Source organism: Chenopodium quinoa, unplaced genomic scaffold (genome assembly GCF_001683475.1).
Source record: "Chenopodium quinoa cultivar QQ74 unplaced genomic scaffold, ASM168347v1, whole genome shotgun sequence".
NCBI classification, from domain to species: Eukaryota; Viridiplantae; Streptophyta; class Magnoliopsida; order Caryophyllales; family Amaranthaceae; genus Chenopodium; species Chenopodium quinoa.
The window spans coordinates 819,392-843,601 of NW_018742987.1; the positions used below are offsets into that span (position 1 = coordinate 819,392).

At 34.6% G+C, this 24,210-nt stretch overlaps 4 protein-coding genes across 4 annotated transcripts; 2 read left to right on the plus strand and 2 right to left on the minus strand.

Annotated features, from left to right (window-relative positions):
- LOC110729586 (heavy metal-associated isoprenylated plant protein 39-like) lies at nucleotides 1-1,054 on the plus strand. Its single transcript, XM_021909332.1, has 3 exons — nucleotides 1-146; nucleotides 279-354; nucleotides 466-1,054. Exons 1-3 carry the CDS (start codon nucleotides 141-143, stop codon nucleotides 777-779), a joined length of 396 nt encoding a protein of 131 aa, XP_021765024.1. The 5' UTR covers nucleotides 1-140; the 3' UTR covers nucleotides 780-1,054.
- A 189-nt stretch (nucleotides 1,055-1,243) lies between these two features.
- LOC110729585 lies at nucleotides 1,244-8,446 on the minus strand. Its single transcript, XM_021909331.1, has 10 exons — nucleotides 7,931-8,446; nucleotides 7,739-7,837; nucleotides 6,449-6,603; nucleotides 5,266-5,489; nucleotides 5,013-5,121; nucleotides 4,571-4,743; nucleotides 3,917-4,075; nucleotides 2,826-2,901; nucleotides 1,852-2,703; nucleotides 1,244-1,767 (listed from the first exon to the last, which is right to left on the minus strand). Exons 1-10 carry the CDS (start codon nucleotides 8,002-8,004, stop codon nucleotides 1,634-1,636), a joined length of 2,055 nt encoding a protein of 684 aa, XP_021765023.1. The 5' UTR covers nucleotides 8,005-8,446; the 3' UTR covers nucleotides 1,244-1,633.
- A 1,430-nt stretch (nucleotides 8,447-9,876) lies between these two features.
- LOC110729587 (heat shock protein 83-like) lies at nucleotides 9,877-13,334 on the minus strand. The gene is made up of 4 exons (XM_021909333.1): nucleotides 13,035-13,334; nucleotides 12,791-12,932; nucleotides 11,896-12,176; nucleotides 9,877-11,670 (listed from the first exon to the last, which is right to left on the minus strand). Exons 1-4 carry the CDS (start codon nucleotides 13,170-13,172, stop codon nucleotides 10,120-10,122), a joined length of 2,112 nt encoding a protein of 703 aa, XP_021765025.1. The 5' UTR covers nucleotides 13,173-13,334; the 3' UTR covers nucleotides 9,877-10,119.
- A 2,949-nt stretch (nucleotides 13,335-16,283) lies between these two features.
- LOC110729588 (glutaminyl-peptide cyclotransferase-like) lies at nucleotides 16,284-23,978 on the plus strand. The gene is made up of 11 exons (XM_021909335.1): nucleotides 16,284-16,647; nucleotides 17,400-17,456; nucleotides 18,007-18,042; nucleotides 18,704-18,768; nucleotides 19,450-19,513; nucleotides 20,727-20,844; nucleotides 21,366-21,463; nucleotides 22,125-22,195; nucleotides 22,287-22,314; nucleotides 22,584-22,638; nucleotides 23,391-23,978. Exons 1-11 carry the CDS (start codon nucleotides 16,369-16,371, stop codon nucleotides 23,492-23,494), a joined length of 975 nt encoding a protein of 324 aa, XP_021765027.1. The 5' UTR covers nucleotides 16,284-16,368; the 3' UTR covers nucleotides 23,495-23,978.
- The last annotated feature ends 232 nt before the right edge of the window (nucleotides 23,979-24,210 follow it).

Here is a 24,210-nt window from a genome sequence, read left to right on the forward strand (position 1 = left end):
CTACTCATGTTTATCACTTCCTACATTCTTAATACACTAATTGTCATTGCTTTCTACTCTCTTACTTGTAATTGTTTTTATCTCCTCTCTCATATCTCCCCCTCTATAGTATTGTAAGGAACCAAGAAAAGGATAACAGAATGCAGGTTAGATTCTCTACTTCTTTAAGATCCAACGTATATACACATAATTACCCCGAGTATCTCATCTTGCTATTGAATTTTTAGTTGTTATTTTCATGTAATTAATTATTTCGTTTTCGTTGGGTTTTGCTTCAGAAGTTGGTGGTGAAATTGGATATCCAAGATGATAATAACAAGCAAAATGCTATAAAATTGGTCTCTTCTATTCCTGGTACACTTTTTTCCCCAAAATAGCCTTTCATTTTGTGGCAATATTTTCAAGAATAATTGGTTTTTTAAATAAAGAATTGAATATGAATAATTGAGGTTTTTATTTTTGCAGGGATTGATTCAATCTCAATGAATATGAATGAAAAGAAATTGACAGTAATAGGTGACATGGATCCTCTGGCAGTGGTGAAGAAATTGAGGAAAAACTATTACACTGACATTGTCACAGTTGGGCCAGCAAAAGAGCCCGAAAAGCCCAAGAATCCTGAGGAGCCCAATACTGTGGTCCAAGTGTCTGACTTTATACATGCTATGCAGGCCCATAACTCCTATACTAACTCTTACTACAATTATCCCCTTTACTCAAGATACAATGGTTATGCAAGAAGCGTTGAAGAAGATCCAAATGGTTGTGTTATTTGTTAATTGAAGTATTACTACAAAAAAGAAGAAAAAAAAAATATTATTCATATTGGATTAGTTAAATTGTCTACTTATTCCGTTAGGTGTAAAGCTTAAGTTCATGTGTGATTAGAGATAGGGTTGAGTAGTATAGTTCATAGTTGTACTATTGAATATTATAATAGCCAATCAATGTTAAATTGTAAGAGATTTTTGTACCATCAGAAGTTTTGGAATTTTTGGGACTAAGGCTTTGTTCTTGTTGTTTGTATCATCAGAAGTACTGGAAATTTTGTTTTGCAGGCAGTGGTAAATGAGAAAGTGACTCTTGGCTCATCAAATAATCCTATACATTACAAATATACCCACACAAAATGGTGCACCATTGCACCAAGCACATCATCATAGACAATATGCAGTTTCATGGTTTCATTCGAAAATTACTTGTAAAATGAGATCAGTTAGAGCATAGAAAGGCAAAGGAGTACTTAAAAAAACTTGCCAAAAGTGAACTATACTTCTCATTGAGGATATATATATTCTTTGGGGTTATGTAGCATAGACTACAGACATCAACGGGTACTTACATTTTTACTTTATACTAAAACCTTACCTCTGCCCTTTTTCGGCTATTCACAATTCGCACTTAATTTTATTTACATATGATAAGATTCTACTTTGTGAAACTAATTTTAATGAATCCATTTTTTTTTCTTCTTTCCTTCCACATTTTGCACTTCACTAAAAAGCACAGACTGTGTACTGATACTTCTATTGACTGTAACAACATTCTATACCCGACTTTTATGTTCACAAACAAGCTCATTTTCATGCAAAGCACAAGACTACTAATTAAGTAATTATGTATTACTGAATCTTTACCAGAAACGGTTGCTGATTGCTTTACTGTAAGCCCTATGCTCAGCTGCTTCAAGACTTATCTGTGCCAACTTCCTTTGTATCTGGAGGTGATGGTTGATCGGAGAATTGTTGCTCTCTTCAGCATGAAAACCTACAAAGAGAATTGGAACATTAAGTTTACACGTATCAGGTAGAACCAGCTTATAGAGAATCAGTGTGATTTGTCGATTACTACCTCTCTTTCCCATATACATGTCTGATTTCACATTTGTCTGATAATTGAGAGGAAGACTTCTTAACACATTAGACTCCTGATTGTATCTTGGAGACTGAAGAAACTGATGATAGATTGAAGGATCAGCTGACAGAATTTTGTCGAGGTCAGGGCAGTAGTCATCAGCACGTGGCATTTTGGGTGACAGAAAATTCTCAACAGAATCATAATTTGGCTTCAAAGGCAGCTGACCAAAGGGAGGAGGAGCAAAAGGAATGGGATTGTAACGATTCTTCCATGAATCTTGAATAGTAGGAGGGGTACTGACACAAGCCAGGGAATCAGAAGGATGGACAAATAGATTCTTGGAATTTATCTGAGGTTCATGATACTGTGGATCTGGTGAGCTCAACTTTTCCTGCACACTTTCTGATCCTTTCAGCTTGTTTGAACCACGGAAAGGAGAAACACCTCTTTCACCTCTGATAGGGATCTCAGGACTATTTGGCTCTTCTTGCTCAAAGATATAGATGCCATCAACAGTAATCAAACTATCCTCATCTGGCAGATTGAGTTCCAAACTTGAACCAGCTTCATCAGCTATTTTTTCCAACTCAGGCTCTTTAACAATCCGAGAATCAAGATTTTTGCGATCAGGAGAGCAACAGTTTAGCACAACACTGTCAGAGTCAAGGCAGTCAATAACGCATGTCTTTGATTTCTCCCTGAATGAAGCTTTCTGGCCATACGTTGTTGCCTCCTTTGACTTCTTTTGACCCAAGGGATTCACCTGCATTGACATTCCAGTAGGTTCTCTCCAAACTTTCCACCCATCTCTCTCAGCCTCAGACAAGATGTTACCATCATAATTATCTGGTAAGGAATGGCAAAAGAATTATTAACACTGGTATCAAAGAGTAGGAAACGAAAGGCTAAAACTAAAAGGCCAAGGGAGGAGGGTCTATGACAGAGAGATCACTGTTGTAACAACATACCATTATCTGGAAACCAGTGTATAAATTTTGATTTAGTTCTGGAGCCGTTTCTTCCATTCACCATGACATCATATTTCTGCCAAGGATGAAAATTCAAAGGTCAAGAATGAATATATTAAGTACTCTTCTTAATATAATTGTGTTGGCATAATTTATGGTCTGGTCTGATCTTTACTACAAATTTACAATGATGGTTTGCTATCAAACAAACCAATCTTAATAGCAATGTATATAATATGTTGATCTAGGCAACATACTTTAACAAAATGGCCTAGTTTATTGACATAACTGTTATATAATACTTGGACAACTCACAGGCTCTCTCTTTAATTCACCAGCCTTTTATAACAGATAATTGCTATTTTCATGTTGCTAATCATTGCAGGGTGCTGTATAAGTGTTTTTAGACATATAAAGGTCACCTTTATGAAACGAGAAGGAAATTATGTTGCTGATTTGATACCAAAGAAAGCTAGTTCTTTTTCTGGATTGCATGAATATCAAATATAGCATTATGTAGTGCTACCCATTGAAACACTCTTGTTTCATCATTAAAACTAACCTGGTGCCTTGGTGATTGACAAAACCTAATTATGGATACATTCACAGAAACAGATGGATTTGGATTGTTGAAGTGGGATTACATAAATGGCAGCTCATCCAAATACATATTGACTATGCATGTCATGTAGGTTTTTAAATCATTTATATCAAAATAAAGAGCAGGTGAGAAACTGGGATCAAAGACTCGAAACTTATTGCTACATTTCAAGTCTGCCGAGTTCAAAGCAAGACAAAAAATCACACAAGGAGCACGGAATAAATAAGTTTGCAATCAACACATTAAGCACATACTGTGGCACTAAATATTTACTGGCATATAATTTTGAATAGGAATGAGTAACTGGTCACTAAAGCTCATTTAGATTATCTTTGAGGTAGCGAATTCACATAGGCTATTGGCCTTGGATGCAATGGCAAGGGAAGGACATTTATCACTCCTCTCTCAAGAATCATGATTGCAAAAGTAACACCTGAAGTTACTAATAAAATTCACCTTGAGTTCAACCAGAAATGATGAACAAGCATACCTCATCGAGAAAGTAAGCATCAATATCCTCTGCTTCTTCCAAATTCATAAGGGCAGAGAACCGACCTCCATCCAAAATTTGACCCTGAAAAGGCTGCAACTGCTCTTTACTGATAGCCACTCCAGAATCCACTTCAATCAATTGGTTTTTAGAAGTAAACTGTTGCACCATTGGACAGCTAGATTAGTAAGTTCACCTTTTAGCCATTTTAAGCAAATTGTGCGGTCATTACATAGCTTGTAGGTTTGTAAACTGAAACTGAAGCACTAGTTGGCTTAGACATCATTGCATAGCAGATTGATACAGGAAATTCATTTTTGACACAATAATATGGCAATAAAACTTTTGAAGTAAAATCTAGTCATTTTATTTTAAAAATTATCATCTACTATTGCACATTCACACAATCACACGTATGAGAAGCTTACGGCATCATATATCTCCTATAAACAGATTAGTGAACAATTTGCACCAATAAAACAAATTAGCGTATAACTTGGTCATTCAGTATGACACTACAACAGCCATTCCTTTAATACATATTTGCAATAGTTAGACATCTAGTCTAACACACACTTTGTGTTCATTGCATTGCAATAATTTGTAGATTGGAGAAAAGGGGATTTTTTTTTTTTTTATAATTACAATACTTACCTGTGTCAGAGGGTGATGGTCAGGATTTTCTTCTGTACGGTACTTTTCAGAAGCTTCCCCAATAGAACAGACGCTTTCAACAGATCCAGGAATAGAAGGAGAGATAGGTGAAGGACTTTTGTTGCTGGTAACTGCTGGCGCAGCTGAATGGTCTTCCAGCACTAGACAAGTATCTGCATCAGAATTTTCTATCTATTAGTTTGACTTGTTTTTGCCTTTCATGTATTGCCCAAATTGAAAGGCAAAATCAAGTTAAATTATAAAGGATTGCCCACAATTGCTCGTTACTCCTTATGTTGTGAATAAGCAAAAAGTTATGAAAGCTTAGGAGTGAACCAGCAATTAAGGTACCACATTAGATAAAATCATGAATATATCTAACCTGAAAGCCTATATAAATACAGAAGACACTATACATAGCATAGGGTACACAAAAAATCACCTTTCCTCCAATTTCCCTCCATTGACCTCGCCTTGTTTGACCATTCAGCACATTCAGATATTCCATTGCTAGAAGTGCCATATTTTAGTTTACCTGAATGATTCATTGCCTGAACAAAGCACAAAGGGTTTTTGAAAATCTCTATATCAACATTTTAAACCACAATCAAATCTGCAACTAAATTACAATAAAGAATAACTGCTTCCCCTCATCCCTATTACCCCTCTCTGTACATAAACAAAGAGAAACAGACCTTATAAAATGATGGAGGACGATATGGTTCGTTGCACCTGCTCAGCAGACCACTATCAGTCCCTGGAAGTTTTATAACTGACCCTTCTGATCCAGCTGATGGTAACTTTGAAGTAGACCAGCTTCCTAGAATGCTATTAAGTTCAGGATTTCGAATTGATGTCAAAATAGCAGTACTTCCAGGTTTTTGCCAGGAATGATGAGATTGATTGCTATGAGCATGACCTGTGGTACATGGTACATCAAATGCTTCAGCGACTTTTTTTTTTAAAGTAATCACATAAAAAAGCAATATTCAGTTAAAATCAATCAAATGCAATCAAATTAAGAGCACCAAAGAAGCCTGTTGATTTTGCTTCCTATTATCAATTAAGAGAAAAATGTAGCTGCAAGTGAGGCACTTTGAAGGCTAGTTAGCTGCCTCAACATTAAGAGCATCAAAATTGTAGGATTTATCGATATGGCTGAATTTCCAATAGAAAGGTGTATTAAATTCTTATGTTTTCTCATGCTAGCTTTTGTTCCCACTTTATGAAAATTTGGGTCCACGATAAGAGAGACTATTATTACTAAGTAGAAAGATATACTCGTGTGTGTTTGTGTGTGGCAGAGAGGAGGTAACAGCAATACGACATAAGGACTTGCTGTTTTTTGAGCTCAACTTAAAACTTCCCATTTTTAGAGATAAATCTTGACTAAAATCACTGCATAGCTTGCCAGTGAATATTGAGCCATGACCTTGTAGTTTCTAGTGTCCAGGTGCACAGTGCACTCTTGCAAAGAAATCTGTTGACTTTGAATCCTATTAAGATGGAAGAGAAACGCGTAGCTACAAGTGAGGTGCTAAGATGGCTAGTTAAATGGATAGTTAGCTACCTCAATATTAACCATAAGAAAGATGAGAATCCATCTAAATCAAAGAATAAAATCGGTCAAGATTGTAGAGCTCAACGATATCCCAGACTAGATGCCAGTTGTCAGTTGCTCATTAAAAAAGTTCATTAACACATAAATGGCTGACCTCCCCATAGAAAAAGGTTTTATTTTTATATAGTTTCTCATGCTTTCTTTTGTTCCCAATTTCTTACAATTAGGGCCACCACAAATGAGACTATTATTATTAAGCCAAAAGATATGTGTATACATATACATACATTGCAGAAAGGAGGCAATAGCGTTAATACCTGTGAACTTGCAGTCCTTTGAGCTCAAATTATAATTGCCCCACTTTTCTGATGAATCTCGACTTGAATCACCCCATGTCCTGCTAGTATAAACTGATTCAAGACCAGGTAGTTTCTGGTTTTCAGGTGCACTCTTGCAAGTATCATCCAGCTCACTGTTCAAAAGCAGATTTAATAAGGAATTATACGTGAAAGATCTATGCCCTCAAACTTGTGCGAAATGAGTTGAGGCTCTGAAAAAGAAAAATCATACAAGCAAAAACAGGCAGCCATCTGATTAGACTCCTAGGATTGCACAAGTTAAAAAAAAAAAAAAAAAAAAAAAAAAAAAAGCAAGCTGTTTCAGGATTTAGGCCACATCCATAACATGAAGAACAAGTTATTAACAATTCATGCATGGGAAAACTTAACTCAGATGTTGCAAATGAGCGGGTACATAAAATCTCTATATATGGCAATGATACGTATAGAATAAGAAATCAACAAGTGATTAATCGGTAAGTATTATGTTACTTTTGATTCTTCATTTACTTCCAGATCCATCTTGGATACTTGTACTGGATATGATACTTAAATACTTCATTTTGGACCTAAATAATTCAATATTTAATAAAAAGGTCATGTCTACACTTGGATCTATCTATGCTTTGTGTAGGACACTACATATAGTGGAATCCAGTTAACATGCTATAACTAGAACGTTGCAACCTAGCTACTCCGTAGTCTATAATGCTTTCAGCCACGGTTATGAGTTTTTATGACGAATAGAATACGAAATCAACAAAATTTCATTCGAAAATTAACCAGAATGTTGCAAATAAGTTGAGTATATACAATTTCTATATATACATATAGAATACATACACATCATGCCATCATGGAGTAGTGCACATCAAATGTTTCTTATATAAGAGCTAAAACCTCCAAGAAGACTAAAAACACTGAAAGGTACAGTTATCTTGTAAAACTTGATTCAAACAAAAACTTACTTAACATCAATCTTCATAAAACTACAAATAATCTAAAAATAAACATAAATGTTGCACAGATGCTAAAAATAACTACATATTGAACTGTTACATGCAATAGATAAATCTATATGATTAGAACACTAGCGCGCGAAACGATTGCGTAAACAACAAGCCACATTGCATCAAATTTCGAAGTTTTTGGAGTGATAACTGATAATATTGCAGAATTATTACATTAATTAATCGTCATAGCATAATTACAGCAAAAAAAGCGCTCAAAAATAATTCAAAATTTAGTCTGAAAAAATGCGAATTTCACCTGAGAATAGACCGATCAAATCCAGTAGGTAACGCTTTCGTATAATTCACTTCAGCGAAAGACAACAAGCAATCTCTTGAATACGAAATCCTCGAATTTCTGAATCGTCAAAAAATTGCACACATTATCAATTTCAGTACAAATTACAGTACAGCAGAATTTCAGAAGCACAAAAAATTACAGAAATCTTACTTCCGGAATCCTCCAGAAACTTCGTTCGATTTCAAAGCTACTTCACAGCTCCGACATTCGCCTTCGCAGCTCATTCTTCGAAATTCTCTCTCCTCCAAAAACGCAAAACCTTGACGTTACAGAAGCTAAAATAATCGAAAAACTGGAAAAATAATGATGAATTACTGAAGAATTGCAGAAAAAATAATGAAGGAAGAAGATGATCGAACTAAAAGTAGAGTAAATTTACAGAATTCTGCAGAAAAATGGAGAAGAAAAAGTAGAATTTGAGAGAAAAATGAAGAGAAAGAGAGATGAAATTGAAAGTTAGGGTGAGAAATGAAGGAAGAAAGAGTGTTGGGAGATTTATAGGGTTTAAGATTGTTTAGTAAAATTGTGCTTGTGAAGAGATTGCTAAAATTGGTAATGAAACAGGGAGAGTGGAAAAGAGAGAGAAGGGAAGGAGAGTGCAAATCAGTAAATGAGTAAGATATGCGCGGAATATTTATTACCTCAATTTATTGTAATTTGGTCTTGTAAATGTCAATTAGCTTACTACTCGTACATTGTTGATATTAGCCTATTAGGATGATATATTTAATAAATTAGTACTCCGTAGTTATTAACACATATACAGAGTGTGCCTTTTACCATTTAAACCGCTAAATAGGGAGAGGATCTTTATTCTTAAACAATATATTTTTTCAATATAAGCTTTAAACAAATTAAAAGCTATTATAGTTTTCAACTTTTCCTGCATTTTTAGCAAATATTAGTCTTTGTTGATACTAAATTTGTACTCTCTTTATGTTTTATTTATTAGCCACATAAACTTGGATATGCGAATATGATTTAAAATTAGAGTAAATATTGTAATTTTATTGGATGATTACAATGAAGTGGAAGAATGAAAAAGTGATGTCCGAAATTACAAAGTGATAATGACTTCTTTTTGTTCATCAAGGGGTTGCTCTAAGTAATTATGATAACTTACAAACTGCGATCATACACTCATATTCAATTAACTTCGTATAACTAAGATTAACCTATTCTTTTTTAATTAAACCTAGCTAATTAACTTAATGGAATTGTATTATCTTATACTGTATAACGTTATACTTGTGATTATAAACTTATTTTGTTTGAAATTTATGAAAAAAAGTTTATACTGGCCAATTTTATTATTTTGATGAATTACTGATGCTACTTCTTTTTTCTTCTTATTTTGAGTGTAACTACAACAAGTAGTAGGAATTTTTACTATTGGCTCTTTTTTAATAATTTTATTTTTCGGAAATAACCAAACCCTCCCCCTCCCCCCTCCCACACACACAAAAAGAGACACAGTACTTTGATCAGGCACACTAAAAAAAATTCTGATGCATTGTCTTTTTCATTACTTGCTCTTTTTACCAGAACATCTAAATGACTAACAAAGTAGTGACACAATTGAATTCTCAAATTGGACCGAGAAAAAGTTTGCTACTCAATGAACCAACTAGACAGACCAGTGACCCGATTGAAACTTAAAAATCGAGAATAATGAAGAGGAATCTAAAATGGTAGAAAGATTTCATTAGTTCAATGTTGATACTGAACTTTGTTCACAAGACTTTCACAATATTAGGAACAAAATCATCACAGATTGATTATCAGCAATTCATTTCAATTTGACGGACACTTTATCTTAGCACAAATTTTTCATGTATCAGTTGTACATTTCCGTTTGAAACTTCTACAGTTCAATGTTTGCATAAACCAAAGTTTATAACAAAGAACAGAAGACTCCAAATCCAGAGCATCTAAGCAATTAGATTCTGACTCAATGTGCAGCAGTAAGGTAAGAATGGCATTAAATTAAAAGCAAGGAGATTGTGTAAATTTCAGCTTTCAATAGACAAACAAGTTTCAAAATGGCAGATTAGAAAACGTTCAAGAATTGTCAAATTAAGGAGCAAAGAGGCACATCAAAAGAATTAACAACCAAAAGAGCTTCACTATTGATTATTGAACTTGACCAAGTTACATATAGAGCAACACAACCAAGTTCAACATAGAAAACCGAACAGACTCAATACTAGAAGACACTTAAAGCCACAGACCAAAAACTCCCCTTAGGAAACTACTACTAGAAACATAACTTTGTCAGACTAGAATATATCCACTTTATCAACAATGGTAGAAAACATTTCTGTAAGAAAATCAACAGCTTAATCAACTTCCTCCATCTTGCTCTCCTCAGCAGCATCTTCCTCCAGAGCAGGCATGTCAGCATCCTCAGTCTCTTCCTCGTCAATGCTCAACCCGAGTTTCAACATCCTGTGGATCCTAGCAGCAAAGGCGTTTGGATCCTCAAGACTGAAACCAGAGGTAAGCAGCGCAGTTTCAAATAGCAGCATGACGAGGTCTTTGACCGACTTGTCGTTCTTATCAGCCTCTGCGCGTTTCCTAAGCTCCTCCATGATTCCATTGTCGGGGTTGATTTCCATAGTCTTCTTGCTAGACATGTAAGCACCCATGCTGCTGTCCCTCAAAGCTTGCGCCTTCATGATTCTTTCCATGTTTGCACTCCAACCATATTCACCGGTCACCAAACAGCAAGGAGAATCAACAATTCTGTCTGACACTACAACCTTCTCAACCTTGTCACCCAAAATGTCCTTGATCACCTTGCACAAGCTCTCAAATGACTGCTTCTTTTCTTCACGTTTCTTCTTTTCTTCCTCAGTTTCATCGTCGAGCTTCAACCCTTCCTTGGTAGCACAAACAAGTTTCTTGCCTTCATACTCCTTCAATTGCCCAACAGCATACTCATCAATGGCATCAACCATATACAGCACTTCATAGCCCCTCTTCTTGAGCTTCTCCAAAAACGGGGAGTTTTCAACAGCCTTTTTGCTTTCTCCGGTGATGTAGTAGATGTCCTTCTGACCTTCCTTCATTCTTGTGACATAGTCCTTGAGGCTAGTCATCTCCTCCCCACTCTTAGTTGAGTGGTATCGAAGAAGGTCAGCCAACTTAGACCTGTTTTGGCTATCCTCGTGGACACCCAACTTGATGTTCTTCGAAAAAGCCTCATAGAACTTGTTGTAATCATCCTTGTTCTCAGCGATTTCATTGAACATTTCAATGCATTTCTTCACCAGGTTCTTCCTGATCACCTTCAAAATCTTGTTCTGTTGCAACATCTCACGAGAGATGTTGAGTGGAAGGTCATCAGAGTCAACAACACCCTTAACAAAGCTGAGGTACTCTGGGATGAGCTCCTCACAGCTGTCCATAATGAACACCCTCCTGACATAAAGCTTAATGTTGTTTGGCTTCTTTCGGGTGTCGAAGAGATCAAAAGGAGCCCTCTTCGGAACAAACAGAATAGCCTTAAACTCAAGCTGCCCCTCAACAGAGAAGTGCTTGACAGCAAGGTGATCTTCCCAGTCATTAGTCAAGCTCTTGTAGAAGGAAGCATATTCTTCCTTGGTAATCTCCTCAGGCTTACGGAGCCAGATTGGCTTCTGCTTGTTGATCAACTGCCATTCATGCGACACCTCCTTGATCTTCTTCTTCTTTTTCTTATCCTTCTCCTTTTCCTCATCGACATCCTCGACTTCACCCTCTTCCTCCTTCTTGGGCTCATCCTCATCCTCGTCATCACTGATCTCCTTCTCTGTAGTCTTCTCAGTCCATAGGTAAATTGGGTAGCTGATGAACTCAGAGTGCTTCTTCACAAGATCTTTGATCCTCCTCTCTTCCAAGTATTCCAACTGCACATAAAAGCAGCAGATTCATTAGTACTCAGAGAACAACATCATACAATCATATTCTTACTGACATTAATTTATTCTAACCCTTGATTTCAAATTTAACATTCTAGCTTGCAATTACTATATTAGTTTGTAAAAACACAATCATCACTCAAAGCTAATCAACAAGACAGAAAGATTATGTAAAACAATGAATATAATAATATGTGGGCAATAAAAATTTACCTGATCTTCCTTGAGGAAGAGGGTAATCTTAGTACCCCTTCCAAGTTGTTCGCCGGTAGTGTCCCTTGTGACAGTGAAGGAACCACCAGCTTGAGACTCCCAAACGTACTGCTCGTCATCGTTGTGCTTGGTGGTCACAATGACCTTTTCAGCAACCAAGTAAGCTGAGTAGAAACCAACACCAAATTGCCCAATCATGCTTACATCTGCTCCAGCCTGCAATGCCTCCATGAATTCTTTGGTGCCGGATCGGGCAATGGTACCCAAGTTGTTCACCAAGTCTGCAGTAATTCATCTCATGATGAGTACAAATCTTTGGTATACACACATATATTTTGTCTTACTATAGTACCCAGGAAATTTCATACAATTGACATAGGAATGAACTTTTCATTGTAAATAATGCAATGTATAGTCCAGTTTTATGATTTTGTTTCAACTAACATCACAAAAACACAAATCGGCTATGCTCATAACATTTGACATATGAAGCTTACGAGAAAAATACAACTGTGGTACAATATACAGATCTTCTAATTACTAAAGAACAAAACTGAGAAATTTCTTTAAAATCTAGGCGAAACTTCAAAATATGTCCATTAAAATACATATTAACAATCATGTATTTTTATCTACGTTTTCATTTACATACTCAACCTCAGGGCTCAGGTAAATATGAAGAATAATCATGTAGAACCAACAACAATGCAAACAATAACACACAAAATTGCTCTAAATTATCGTCATTGCAAACAAATTAAGAATCGCATGATCGAAAATTTCCAAGCTAAATTACAGAAAAATAAAAATCATGGATTTAAACACTCACACAAATTATAAATAAATAAATCATAATATGATTCGAGTATAAATTGATGTCAATCAAATACATTACCTGCTTTAGTCATGCCGATACCACTGTCAATAATCGACAGGGTCTTGTTAGCCTTGTCAGGAACAAGCCTGATGAACAACTCTGGTTGAGCGTCAAGCTTACTCTTATCAGTCAAACTCTCAAATCTAATTTTATCCAACGCCTACAAAATCAAAACCACAAAAATCATCATCAATCAAATGCACAAAATCAAAATCATAAAACAAATAAAAATAAAAAAACCAGAGGAAAAAAGATGACATACATCAGAAGAATTGGAGATTAGTTCACGAAGGAAGATCTCCTTGTTAGAGTAAAAAGTATTGATTATTAGACTAAGAAGCTGGTTGATTTCAGCCTGGAATGCAAATGTCTCTGCTTCACCCATTGCTACGTCCGCCATTGATGAACCTTCGAGAGAACAGAAAAAACCCTAGGAATTTCGCTTTTTAGAAGAGAGAGAAAATTGGTTACGATTTAGAGAATTGGTTTGAGATATGCTTGCGATTAACAATGGAAGATTTTGTGATGGAGGAGAGAGGTAGAGGAAGGGAGGTTTATATAGGAGAATGGGATGTGTTTATGCCTTTATGGTTCTGGAGTGTTCTACCTTTCTCTAGAGTTTGAAGTGTGTTTTATGTTTTTTTGGTGGGTTTTTTTGAAATTTTTTGAAGTGAAACGACAGCGTTTTGAGCGTTTACTTTTTTGATGGAATCGTGTTTTTTTTAAGAAGGGGAATTCGAGAAGGTTCGAGCCAGCTAGTTGGGTCTGGAATGTTCCCGGTTTTTTCGTGAATGTTTACATGAAAGATTACGGGTAACGAAAAATGGGAAGCCAAACGTTTTTGTGGATTATCATTCATTTGTTTACGGAGTAACTTTTTCCTCGACCAAGTTTTTTTTTATCTACGTACAAATAGTCAAATATTATGTACGTAATATTGAAGTACTTTGTACTTAGGCCTGGTTATTGGGCGGGTCGGGTCAGGATTGATTGCGGGCCGGGTCGGGTCAAAGAGGGTCACATTTTATAGGGTCAATACGGGTCACGGGCCATTAGCGGGCCTTATATGACCCAACCCAATAAGGGCTCTGTCCATTAAAAGCCCTATAAGCTTGGCCCTGACCTTATTATCATTGGGCTACTCTACCCAATAACCACCTCTATTTGTACTGTACATTTTTTTAAAAAATTATATTTGATAATTATATAATCATATCATATCATATAACTAATATATAAAGCTAAACTTTTAGCCAGGTCACGAGGCATCGACACTTGGGGTTTCAAGTTTTCGCCAAGTGTCGCGCCACGTTAGATGAATTTAAATAGACGATTAAAAAGTTAATTTAAAATTCTATTTGGATATAATTTTAGGATAAAATTGTTAGTTTAGAGTTTTATTTTCAATAAAATACCAATATTTTAGAGGTGCACATTAAATTATAATTTTGTTAATTTTTTTTTGATAAAATATAGCAAATCGTTATAAAAGCACATCAATTCCTAACTAATTTGTATCAATGATAAATTTAAAAATTTGACATATATATTGAAAATTTATCTTCAATAAACAACCCGAGCATCGCATGGGGCACAAAACTATTTGGCATTCTAACTTTTCGCCAAATGTCGCGCCACGTTGGATAGATTTAAAAATACTTCATAAGATAAAAAAGTTAGTTTATAATTCTATTATGAATCAAATTTGGATAGAATTTTAGAATAAAATTGTTAATTTAGAGTTTTATTTTCAATAAAATAAAATTTGAGTGTTAGATCAACTTCATAAACAACCCGGGCATCGCACGGGGCACAAAACTAGTTAATATAAAAAGCTAAACTTTAAACCAAGTCATGAGATAACAACACTTAACTTTTCGTCAAGTGTTGCGCTGATATATTTAAATAGACTTCAAAAGATTAAAAATTAGTTTAGAATTCTATTTGGATAAAGTTTTAGGATAAAATTTTTAATTTAGAGTTTTATTTTCGATAAAATACCAATATTTCAGATGTAAATTGAATTTTAATTTTATTCAAAAAAAACTGTTAAATTATATTGCTCAAAAATTATAATATAAATTTATTTTTTATATCATAATTTTTTTTTAGTGAAAGAAGTAGTTTAAAGCATAAAACATCGAATATTATTTCTATGTAGACCTGTCAATTAAGCTTGGGTCATGAGTCATCTCGAATTGGGTCACTTCAGGTTACGAATCAATAAATGTTCAACTTTTTCCCAAAGTTTTGGCGGGTCAACCCAATGGGCTTTGAACATTTATTTAATTTTTTTTTTTGCTAATTTTTTTAATGTATTAAATTAAATCGAACATTTACACCAACATTATTATTAGTCATTACATCCATACTAGATAGTAAATCATCACAAAAGCAGTCATTTCCTAACTAATTTTGTATCAATGATACATTTTAAAATTTGGCATATAGATATAAAATTTATCTTAAAAATCAATAAATAACTCGGGTATCGCACGGGCACAAGACTAGTATCAGTAAAAATCAATTTAAAATAATAAAATTATTATTGATGAGTTATTTACAAAAATTAGATTGAATTATAAGAACTCATTCACTTCATCTTATTTTGTTAAACTAAAATTATCTTTATTGAACCGAAATTATTTTTGCTGAATTTAAATTATTTAACTAAATTAAAATTAATTTTACAAAACTGAAATTGTTTGTGTTGAATTTCTATTATATTTCTTTTTCAAAGTTACTGAATTTTTCTTAAAAACAAAAGTTACCAAATTTTACTGAACTATACTTATTTTTACTTAAATGAAATTATTTTTACTGAACTAAACTTATTTTGATTGAACTGAATTATTGTTAATGTTGTTTTTAGGCTTTGCCGGTAAGAATGTTCATGTGGTTTAAAAAAAATACTTCGTAATAAGAATGTTTTATTTTAGAAATTAGTTTAAACTTACATAACATCGTGTGACCAACCATCATAAGGATTACTTCATTACTGTTATTTGTTATGGGGGTTACTCGACTAGTGTTACAAACGTTATTTCGTTGTGTTATGTGGGTTACTCGGTTAAAACCTGTTCTCTTCAGCTTAATTTCATTTCAGTTTAGTTTTTAATTTTTTTCTTTCATAAACAATTCAGTTTAGCTCAACTCAGTTTAGTTCTTAATTTCCTTTTCTCATAAATAATCTAGTTCTGCTCAGCTCAATTTAGTAAAAACATACCCTTAAGTATTACAAGAGTTATTTCGTCATTGTTATAAGGGATACTAGGTCAGTATTATAAAAGTTATTCGGTCAATATCACAGGAACTATTTTATTCTTTTATAAGCAACCACATAGAGTGTCTAGCCGCAAACAAGATGTCTCTCCCAATCCCACCCCGCCCCTAAAATGGGTCTTCCATTTGACTCGACCAATGCCAACCCTAATTGGGTAATGGTGACCCCAATTTTCAACTATGTTTGCTCAAATGCTCACCCTTTGTCCTTATTGGGAGAGACATGGACCATTCCTCGTCTAGTAACGCACCATCATACTGCCTAAAAAATGATGTAAGAAAGTTGTTGGACTTTTCTCTCTACTCGATCGTTAATGGCAGGTGGTGGAACCCAGAGAAAGAAGAAGAAACTCACTGAACGATCCAACTCAGTTCCTCACTCGTCCATGCCTTCTCCCTCTCCTTCTTCTCCTTATCGATGGCTAACTCGAGTTATCCCAATTGCGCTTCTTCTCTTTGTCCTTGTTCTTTTTGGCATTTCGTCGAACGCCTGGGTTGCACTCCCTCACATTTCCCAGAAATTTCAATCTAATCAGATTTTTTCCATTGATGTTGTTAATGATTTTCCCCATGATCCCAAAGCTTTTACCCAGGTTTGAATTTTTCAAGTTGTTGTTTCCTGTTATTATGTATGAATTTTGATTGTTGCAATTGATTAAACATTTGAGAAATTATGCTCATTGTGCTAAATTACATGAAATTTGTTGGCTGCGATTAGGGTTTTTCTGTTGTAATTTAATTTATCGTTGAATTTCTGATTGTTATGAGTTCATGATTTATCTTGGGGGGAAAGGGATTTGCATATTGATGACAGATTTGATGATAATTTTGTTTAGAATTGTGTGATAAGAGTACATTGAATTCCTGAATTTAGGGTTTTTCACTTGTTGATTTTAGACTTAGCTCATAAGTTTTTGTTCTAATGTTCGTGCTGATTAGATTGGATTGTAATGATGTTGTCACAACAAGAAGTGGTCAACTGTAGGATTTAGATGATCAAGCTAATGTGCCATATCAGGCTGATTAAAATCAATTGGGTGACTTTGTCGATGATAGTTTATCCCTTGAATTTATCTGTAGGTTGTTCAATGAGTCTAGATTTAAGAAGTAAAGCTTTCAAATTTCAATATGTATATTGTTAAATTACATGTCGTGGCTGGAGCCGTCCAAAATTTTCCGATTATATCGAATGAGGTTTGGAGTGGTGGGTCATTTGAGTGTGCTTATGCTGAGTTTAGAAGTTTCAATTCTGAGTGTGCCAAGTGGGTGTTGTTTTGTGCTAAACAAGCGATTATACATGTGTGTGTGTTCCCGGAGACTAACATCAATATGTGTCTCTTTCCAGGGGCTTCTATATTGGAAAAATGACACTCTTTATGAATCAATTGGTCTTTATGGCCAGGTGAGTTCTTCCTCGAGTTTTGATTTGGTATGCTTGGAAGAAGTAAGAACTTCAATATGTCATGAATCAAGCATGATTAACTGTTTAGTGCACAAGTTATAACAAGGCCATTGCTTGATGATACTACTTCAAGTTATTCTGCAACTCTTCCTTCGAAAACACTCTCTCTTCTAGTTAAAAATAATTAGAGGTAGACTACACACCTTTTGACTTCTTTAGACTACTGTTATTTGCCATACCTGTTGGTTTTCTGTTGCCACTGTTACTGTCCTTGTTATACTGTTTCCCACTCCAATCTTAAGAAAGGAAATCAGGGTTCATCAATGTTTCTTTATGATGGAACCATCTCAAAACTATTCTTTCTTTCTGAGCTCCTCTTCTTTTCTATTCCCTCTAACCTTCTTTCCACTATCATCCAAAATAAAAAAAATTAAATAAAATAAAATTGTCAGAATAAAAAAATAAAATAAAAAATTAAACTATACATCCGTGTTGTTGGTGTTTGGATAATTTTAATGTTTGTAATCTGACTTCAATTTAAATCTTGCAGTCTGCCGTGAGGAGAGTTGCTCTACAAACAGGAAAGGTACACTTTTTTTTTTAATTTTTTTTTAAAGTACTTTATGTTCATTTCCACTTCAATTTGTGAACTTGATGATCTAACATGGTCTAGGAAGTTTTAATATCTTTGTCGGTTTGTCCTGTGAGGTTTTGTTTTTATTTTTATATTTAAATAGAAATTTTTGCATCTTGCATGAATCTGGAATTTTAGAGACTCTCCCATTGTATTAAACTATCCAAGAGTTGGTGTCCTATTAAATTCAACAGTGGTGATAATGATATACCTGCTATTGTATTATCGGGACTAACTATGCTAGTTTATACTGGTGTTTATGTTATACCTGCATAGCATCTGGGGCTTCGATAAGGTACCACAAAGTTCGCTTGAACAGTATAAGATTTAATTTAGCTGTTTTATTTTCTTGCCGGTTGCTCCTCTCCTTCTCATAGGTGATTGGAAAGATCTTCCACATGCGCTTTTCTTTTTAGTATTTTATTTTAATTTTTTACTGTGCCAATTTATTGCTTGTGTAGAGGGGCTCTAGATTTTAATTTTCTGTACTATTTCCCCCTGTATACCCAGATGAAAATTATTCGTGTTATACGTGTGAGCACATATTTATTATGCTTTTCATCTATTGAGTTTTGTTGACTGCTTCTGATAGTTGCATCCCTTGATTTAACAGGTTGAGGCTGAGTATAAGATGGATTATTCTTCTTTTGGGGAAGGATTAACTCTCTTTGGTGAAAGGTATGTATCCCTAATTGTTTTAGTAATAACTTTTTTACTTTTGGTCATTCTCTCGTTAATGCTGTATGTAGAAAAGTCCTTGAGATTTTTAGTAGTGGCTGTGAATGTATGTCCAGTTGAGTGGCTGTGATTGTATGATTCTTTTTCTTAGCATAGTTTTCTGCTGGCTTGCTCTCAACATTTGGGTATGTTGTCAAACAAGCAGCTTCTTTTATGTCACATATACGGCATACACTCTTGTCCTTCATTTGATAGTTTGGTACAAGTTCATAGGCTATGATAGAGGGAAATTTAATTGCACCATAAATGAGAAATCTTTGTCTAATGGACATAACGATTGACTTAGAAAAATGGTAACTGAACAAGTCCTTCGATTAGCCAAATAGAAATCTCAAATTAGCAAGCAAATAATTGTGGCTCTATTATTGGCCATTATTTATAAATGTCAAAGAAAGAGGTCTTGTATATCAAGGCAAAAAGACGGCTATTTTATACTATAGTTTTCTGAAATTTATAACTTCCTCTCCAATGAATCTCAGAATAATAATTTATGTATGCCTTTGAAGAACCTAATCTATTTTCTTTTACTTTAACACTAATTATTCATCTTAAGTGAATGAAAATGTTCAGTGGCACAGTACTTTGATGTGTTTTCTAAATCATTGATTATTGCCTTTGTAGGTTGTATCAACTTACGTGGTTGCAGAAAATTGGTTACATCTATGACAGACAAAATTTTAACAGAGTCTGTGTTACATTCTTTACCTATCTTGATCTATTTTTATTGTTTATAATTTTTTACGACTTAAGAGTATTATGTATTGTCTGATTTGCCATAAAATATTGATTTAAATCTCGCTGGAAGTCTGGCCTACCCATATCTTCTGGATTTGCATCACATTGCTTCAATAAAGTCCATTTTGGTTTCATTTGCTGGTTAATACTTCCTCTGTTCTTTTTTACTTGACCTGTTTCTTTTATCACGCTTGCCAATGCAAAACTTTAACGATCAATAACTTAAATTCTCCATAAGTAAAAATTATAAAAGTTATATATTATGATAGTACTTATTGAGACGAATCCAAAAATATCATACATTAATATATTTTTCCTTACATATTATTCACAAAAGACGGTCAAAGGAGGGGTGGTGAATAGTGTAAAAGTCAAAGCGGGTCAAGTAGTAAAGAACGGAGGAAGTAAAGAACTGTCTTCTGTGTAAATACCTTGCATTTTGATTTTTTGACTGCTGTTATGAGATTTGTTGCATTTTGATTTTTTGACTGCTGTTATGAGATTTGTTGCATTTTGGATTTTTGATACTTAAAGCTTTATAACTGTTAAGTAAACTTCAATCATAGTTTTGATGTATGTCTGGTTTTATCTGTGATACAATATTTTAAATATTTGGCATGCAATTGACTGCTCATAGTCTTCAACTAAAACTCCAATTTGTTCAAGTGTGGTGAAGACTGCTAAACTTGTTCTGTGACTTGTGAAATTATCTTGATTGTGGGTATGAGATGGAATCAAATAGGGTATATGATGTCCAAAGTGAACATGTTTTGTATGCACTTCATTCCTTGTTTCTTCCATTTCTTTTTCTTATTTTCCCATGTCTTCTTTCCTTGCACCTTACTTGAGCTTGCTGTACATAATTTATGCTTTTCTTTGATCATAGTATTCATTCTTCATATTTCAATAGTAAGCCTCACAGCTTGTTTTTGCTGATTCATTCACCAACACCATATCAAAAGATTGTTGTAGACTTGTATTGAAAGCACCTGCCGTGGATGTTATGTGTATCTTTTGTTTGTTTGACAAATTTTTAAAACAAATATTAGGTCAATTGGTTATAGCTGATCTAATTCATGGACTCCTGTTTTGTGTTCTTTTTTAATGCCTTTGATTGATTAGTTTAGATGCTTTACTTATTTATGCCTACATGCTTCTTGCAGCTAGCATCATTTACGCATCAAATGAATGATGGTTGGGGACTTGCTACTGATGGTAAAATCTTGTTTGGAAGTGATGGCTCTTCAACATTATATCAATATGATCCCCAAACTATGAAAGGTACCTGTTTATGATTTCACTGCTCTTCTCATTTAGTATTCGAAACATCCCTGGTCTCAAAGTTCATTTGCTATTTCCCCACATTGCTATTTGGTGTATTATCTTTCCTCAGTCTGACATTTAGAATATTCTCCACCTCTCTATTCCCCTCCCCCTCCCCCTCCCAAAGATAAATTCAATAGGAAAAAGGTGGAATAGATGAGATCTTAGGTTTCATATACATAAAACTTGCATGCCAAGATGTCATTCACTTGCTGTTGTACAGTGGGAGTAAGTATGTGCACGAACTGTTATTGTGCAATACTGCACCTTCAACTTCAATGTCTGTCTTTTGTCTACTTTTCTACTCGTTGCTATCTTTTCTGAAACTTATGTAATTTGAATGTAATCTCAGCTCAGTTGTGGGTGCACATAACATTTCTCATATACCCTTGGTTCTTTAGAAGAATATTTTTCTGCTCTGCTGTTTTCTTTTAGTTAATGACATACTTAACCTTACTTATGTTAGCACTTGTTTACAGAAATTCAAAGGCAAACCATTAGATATCAAGGTCTTGAAGTACACAACCTGAATGAATTAGAGTTTGTGAATGGTGAAGTGTGGGCAAATGTTTGGATGGTAATACATTTGTATAATTGTAATACTGTGGCTTTCTGCTCTGTTGCTTGTGTTTTCAAACCTACGGAGAAGTTCACTGAGTCAGTAAACTTTTGCTTGAATCTTTTTGAAGCATCTGTGTTTGCATATTGAGCTTGCAGCCTGGCAGTGCCAACTCATGTGAAATATTTCATCTTTTTCCTTTCAAAATCTGAGGCCAACTTTACTTCAGTTCCAAAAAGTTATACTTATTATATATTGGCAGTTGACAATTTTCTCTATAATTTAGCCAAGAGTCTGGTTATGTTATGAGAGGGCGTTATTTTAGTGCTGACAGCAGCTTTTGTAATATCTTTTATAAATGGGCTAATTACTAGTGCTTATTGAGCAACTTGTTTCATATCACTTTGAAAGTCTTCTTTTACATTAGATAATTTTAATTCATGATTTCTATGGGTAATAACTCCATTTTTAGAAAGTTTTTCTATGCTTCCTAGGAAGCCTAAAGAGTGTGTGTGTGTGTGTGTGTTTTTTTTTTTTTTTTTTTTTTTTTTTGGGGGGGGGGTGGTTGGGTGGGTGGGTAAATATGAGGCCTGAAGGTTGCTTGTAATGGGGCTTGGTAGCACGTGTTTTTCTTGGGGCCATGTGAGCCTTCTAAAGTTGATTCGTTCTTCGTGGGCAGACTGATTGCATTGCTAAAATATCACCTGGAGATGGCATTGTGGTTGGGTGGATTCTTCTTCCCAATTTGAGGTGCTCACTGAATTTATGCAACTAATCTCATCTTTTTATTTTTTCTTCCTAATATCATATTGACACCTTTTTCTTTTGCCCAAATTTTCAGGGAAGGATTGATAGCTTCTGGTGAAAAGGTAATAATTCGACTCTATCAGATGGCCCATGATTTTATTTTTCTATTATTATTATTACGTAATTTTTTAATGAGTCTTTTTACAAGTGATATTCTTGAAAGTTTTCTTATGTTGCCTGCTGTGATTGCCTCAGTGTTATAGTTAGCACATGATGGGGGCCTGGGGGGTGGGTACTGGACTACTGGTTTTGTTGTGAGCCCTGCAATAGGGTATCCTTTAGAGGGAAAAAGGTTCTAAATTCTCATATATGACATTTTACATTTCTGTAGAGTATTGACGTTTTGAATGGCATAGCTTGGGACAGCAGTAAACAGCGCATCTTTGGTAAGCTATTTCTTTTGCATGTTACCTGCATGAGGAATCAATCAATTTTAGCAATGCATAAGCAGAGATATTTTGAAACTTTCATTCACAAGCCACAGTGCTTTAAATGATGAGTTAAATACTAGTAAATGTTTTTTTTTGCTCTTCCTATGCCCTTTCCCACATAACTTTTTAGCCCAATGCGACTTAGCTGGGTGATTTACCTCAAGGTCTCTAAATTCGTTCTTTGTTCTTAGCCTAATATCAACATTCCTTAATTAGCTTCGTCTCCATTGTAAGTTTTCTGTTCTGATATATTTCTAAACCTAATTGGACCATTCCTTCTATGATGTAAATTATTACTCGTAATAATTTTAAGCTGCTATAAATAACAGTTAATAGATGTTTAGTATCTGTATAACAGAAGAGTAAATATTGGTTCTTTAACGTGCGCAGGGAACATAATTAAGCAAGCTCTCTGCTAGTCTGCTTGATAGTTGTAGATCAAATGCTTTTTTTTTTGGCTGCCTGTCTAATTTGTAATGGCCAGACTTATAAACATCTGTATTACCCCGTACAAGATACTGGATCTGATTAAGGCCTTAGCCTCCTAGGTTTATTAGGTCCTAGATTCAATTGCCCCTTTCGTTTGTGCCTCATGTGTATTACAGTAAAAGGTAAAAATTTTAGATTAAGGAGAAGACTAATAGAGTACAAAAAGGTCTTTAAGTCCATCATGACCTAGTTGGGTTTATAACATTCTTTCCTTGCAGTGACTGGTAAACTTTGGCCGAAGCTGTATGAGATCAAGTTGCAACCAGTGAAGGAAAGTGTAGATATTAAGCAGCTATGTATCCGAGAGCAATTTCATTTCTAGAGCAGCAGGCCATGCCAACAAAGATACTAAATTAGTTATTTTTTTGTTCTTGATACAAATGGAGCTGGGTTTGTATATACAGTCCCCGTCGGATCTGGTTGATAGTTCCTACTGGTCAGCTAAGTTGGAATGTTAAGCAAAGCTCTGGTAGTAAGCGTTTGCAGGGTGCCAATGAATTTGACACCTGCGAGCTCTCTCCTCCATCTTAATACTTGTAACTCTATTTATTTTGCTATACATAGAATACAAATCATTAGAAAAGCTTTGGGGACTTCTGGTAAAAGCTTGTAATTATCATGATGTCCAACTCTTTTTTATTTGAACAAAGATAGGTTACTCCTTCCGGTTTCGAGTCGGATTTGGTTACTTTTCCATTTATTCCTTTATACTTTGTATATTTTGGAATATTGTTTTAGGCTTTTGGTTTCGAATTCTGATCCGTCTTTGGGTTGATCAAAATTTGCCTGGTCAATTTTGAAATTTACATACTACAGTATTGTTACTTGTTTCACACGATCTTCAACTCTTTAAAAACATAATGTGATTTATGTATAAGAAAATATAGAGTCATATGGGGTTTTGTGAAATTTATCTTGAGCTACATTTTTACTTTGATGAAATATACGGAGTATTTACCGGTCTCCGCCCCCGGTATTTACTTCGGAATACGGAGTAAGATTTAAAGAGAAAGCTTTAAAAACTAAGGGTAAGTTTAT

Excerpts from the sequence above, each read along its gene's own strand:
- LOC110729586 (XM_021909332.1), top strand. Across the intron at positions 355-465 it reads ATTGGTCTCTTCTATTCCTG|GGATTGATTCAATCTCAATG; the intron begins GTACACTTTTTT and ends TTATTTTTGCAG.
- LOC110729585 (XM_021909331.1), bottom strand. The coding sequence starts at position 8,004 with ATGAGCTGCGAAGGCGAATGTCGGAGCTGTGAAGTAGCTTTGAAATCG. Across the intron at positions 5,490-6,448 it reads AAAGGACTGCAAGTTCACAG|GTCATGCTCATAGCAATCAA; the intron begins GTATTAACGCTA and ends CATGTACCACAG. Across the intron at positions 4,076-4,570 it reads ACCATCACCCTCTGACACAG|TTTACTTCTAAAAACCAATT; the intron begins GTAAGTATTGTA and ends ATGGTGCAACAG.
- LOC110729587 (XM_021909333.1), bottom strand. The coding sequence starts at position 13,172 with ATGGCGGACGTAGCAATGGGTGAAGCAGAGACATTTGCATTCCAGGCT. Across the intron at positions 12,177-12,790 it reads TATCGGCATGACTAAAGCAG|ACTTGGTGAACAACTTGGGT; the intron begins GTAATGTATTTG and ends GAATTACTGCAG. Across the intron at positions 11,671-11,895 it reads TCTTCCTCAAGGAAGATCAG|TTGGAATACTTGGAAGAGAG; the intron begins GTAAATTTTTAT and ends TTTTATGTGCAG.
- LOC110729588 (XM_021909335.1), top strand. The coding sequence starts at position 16,369 with ATGGCAGGTGGTGGAACCCAGAGAAAGAAGAAGAAACTCACTGAACGA. Across the intron at positions 17,457-18,006 it reads CAATTGGTCTTTATGGCCAG|TCTGCCGTGAGGAGAGTTGC; the intron begins GTGAGTTCTTCC and ends TAAATCTTGCAG. Across the intron at positions 21,464-22,124 it reads TGTGGGCAAATGTTTGGATG|ACTGATTGCATTGCTAAAAT; the intron begins GTAATACATTTG and ends CTTCGTGGGCAG.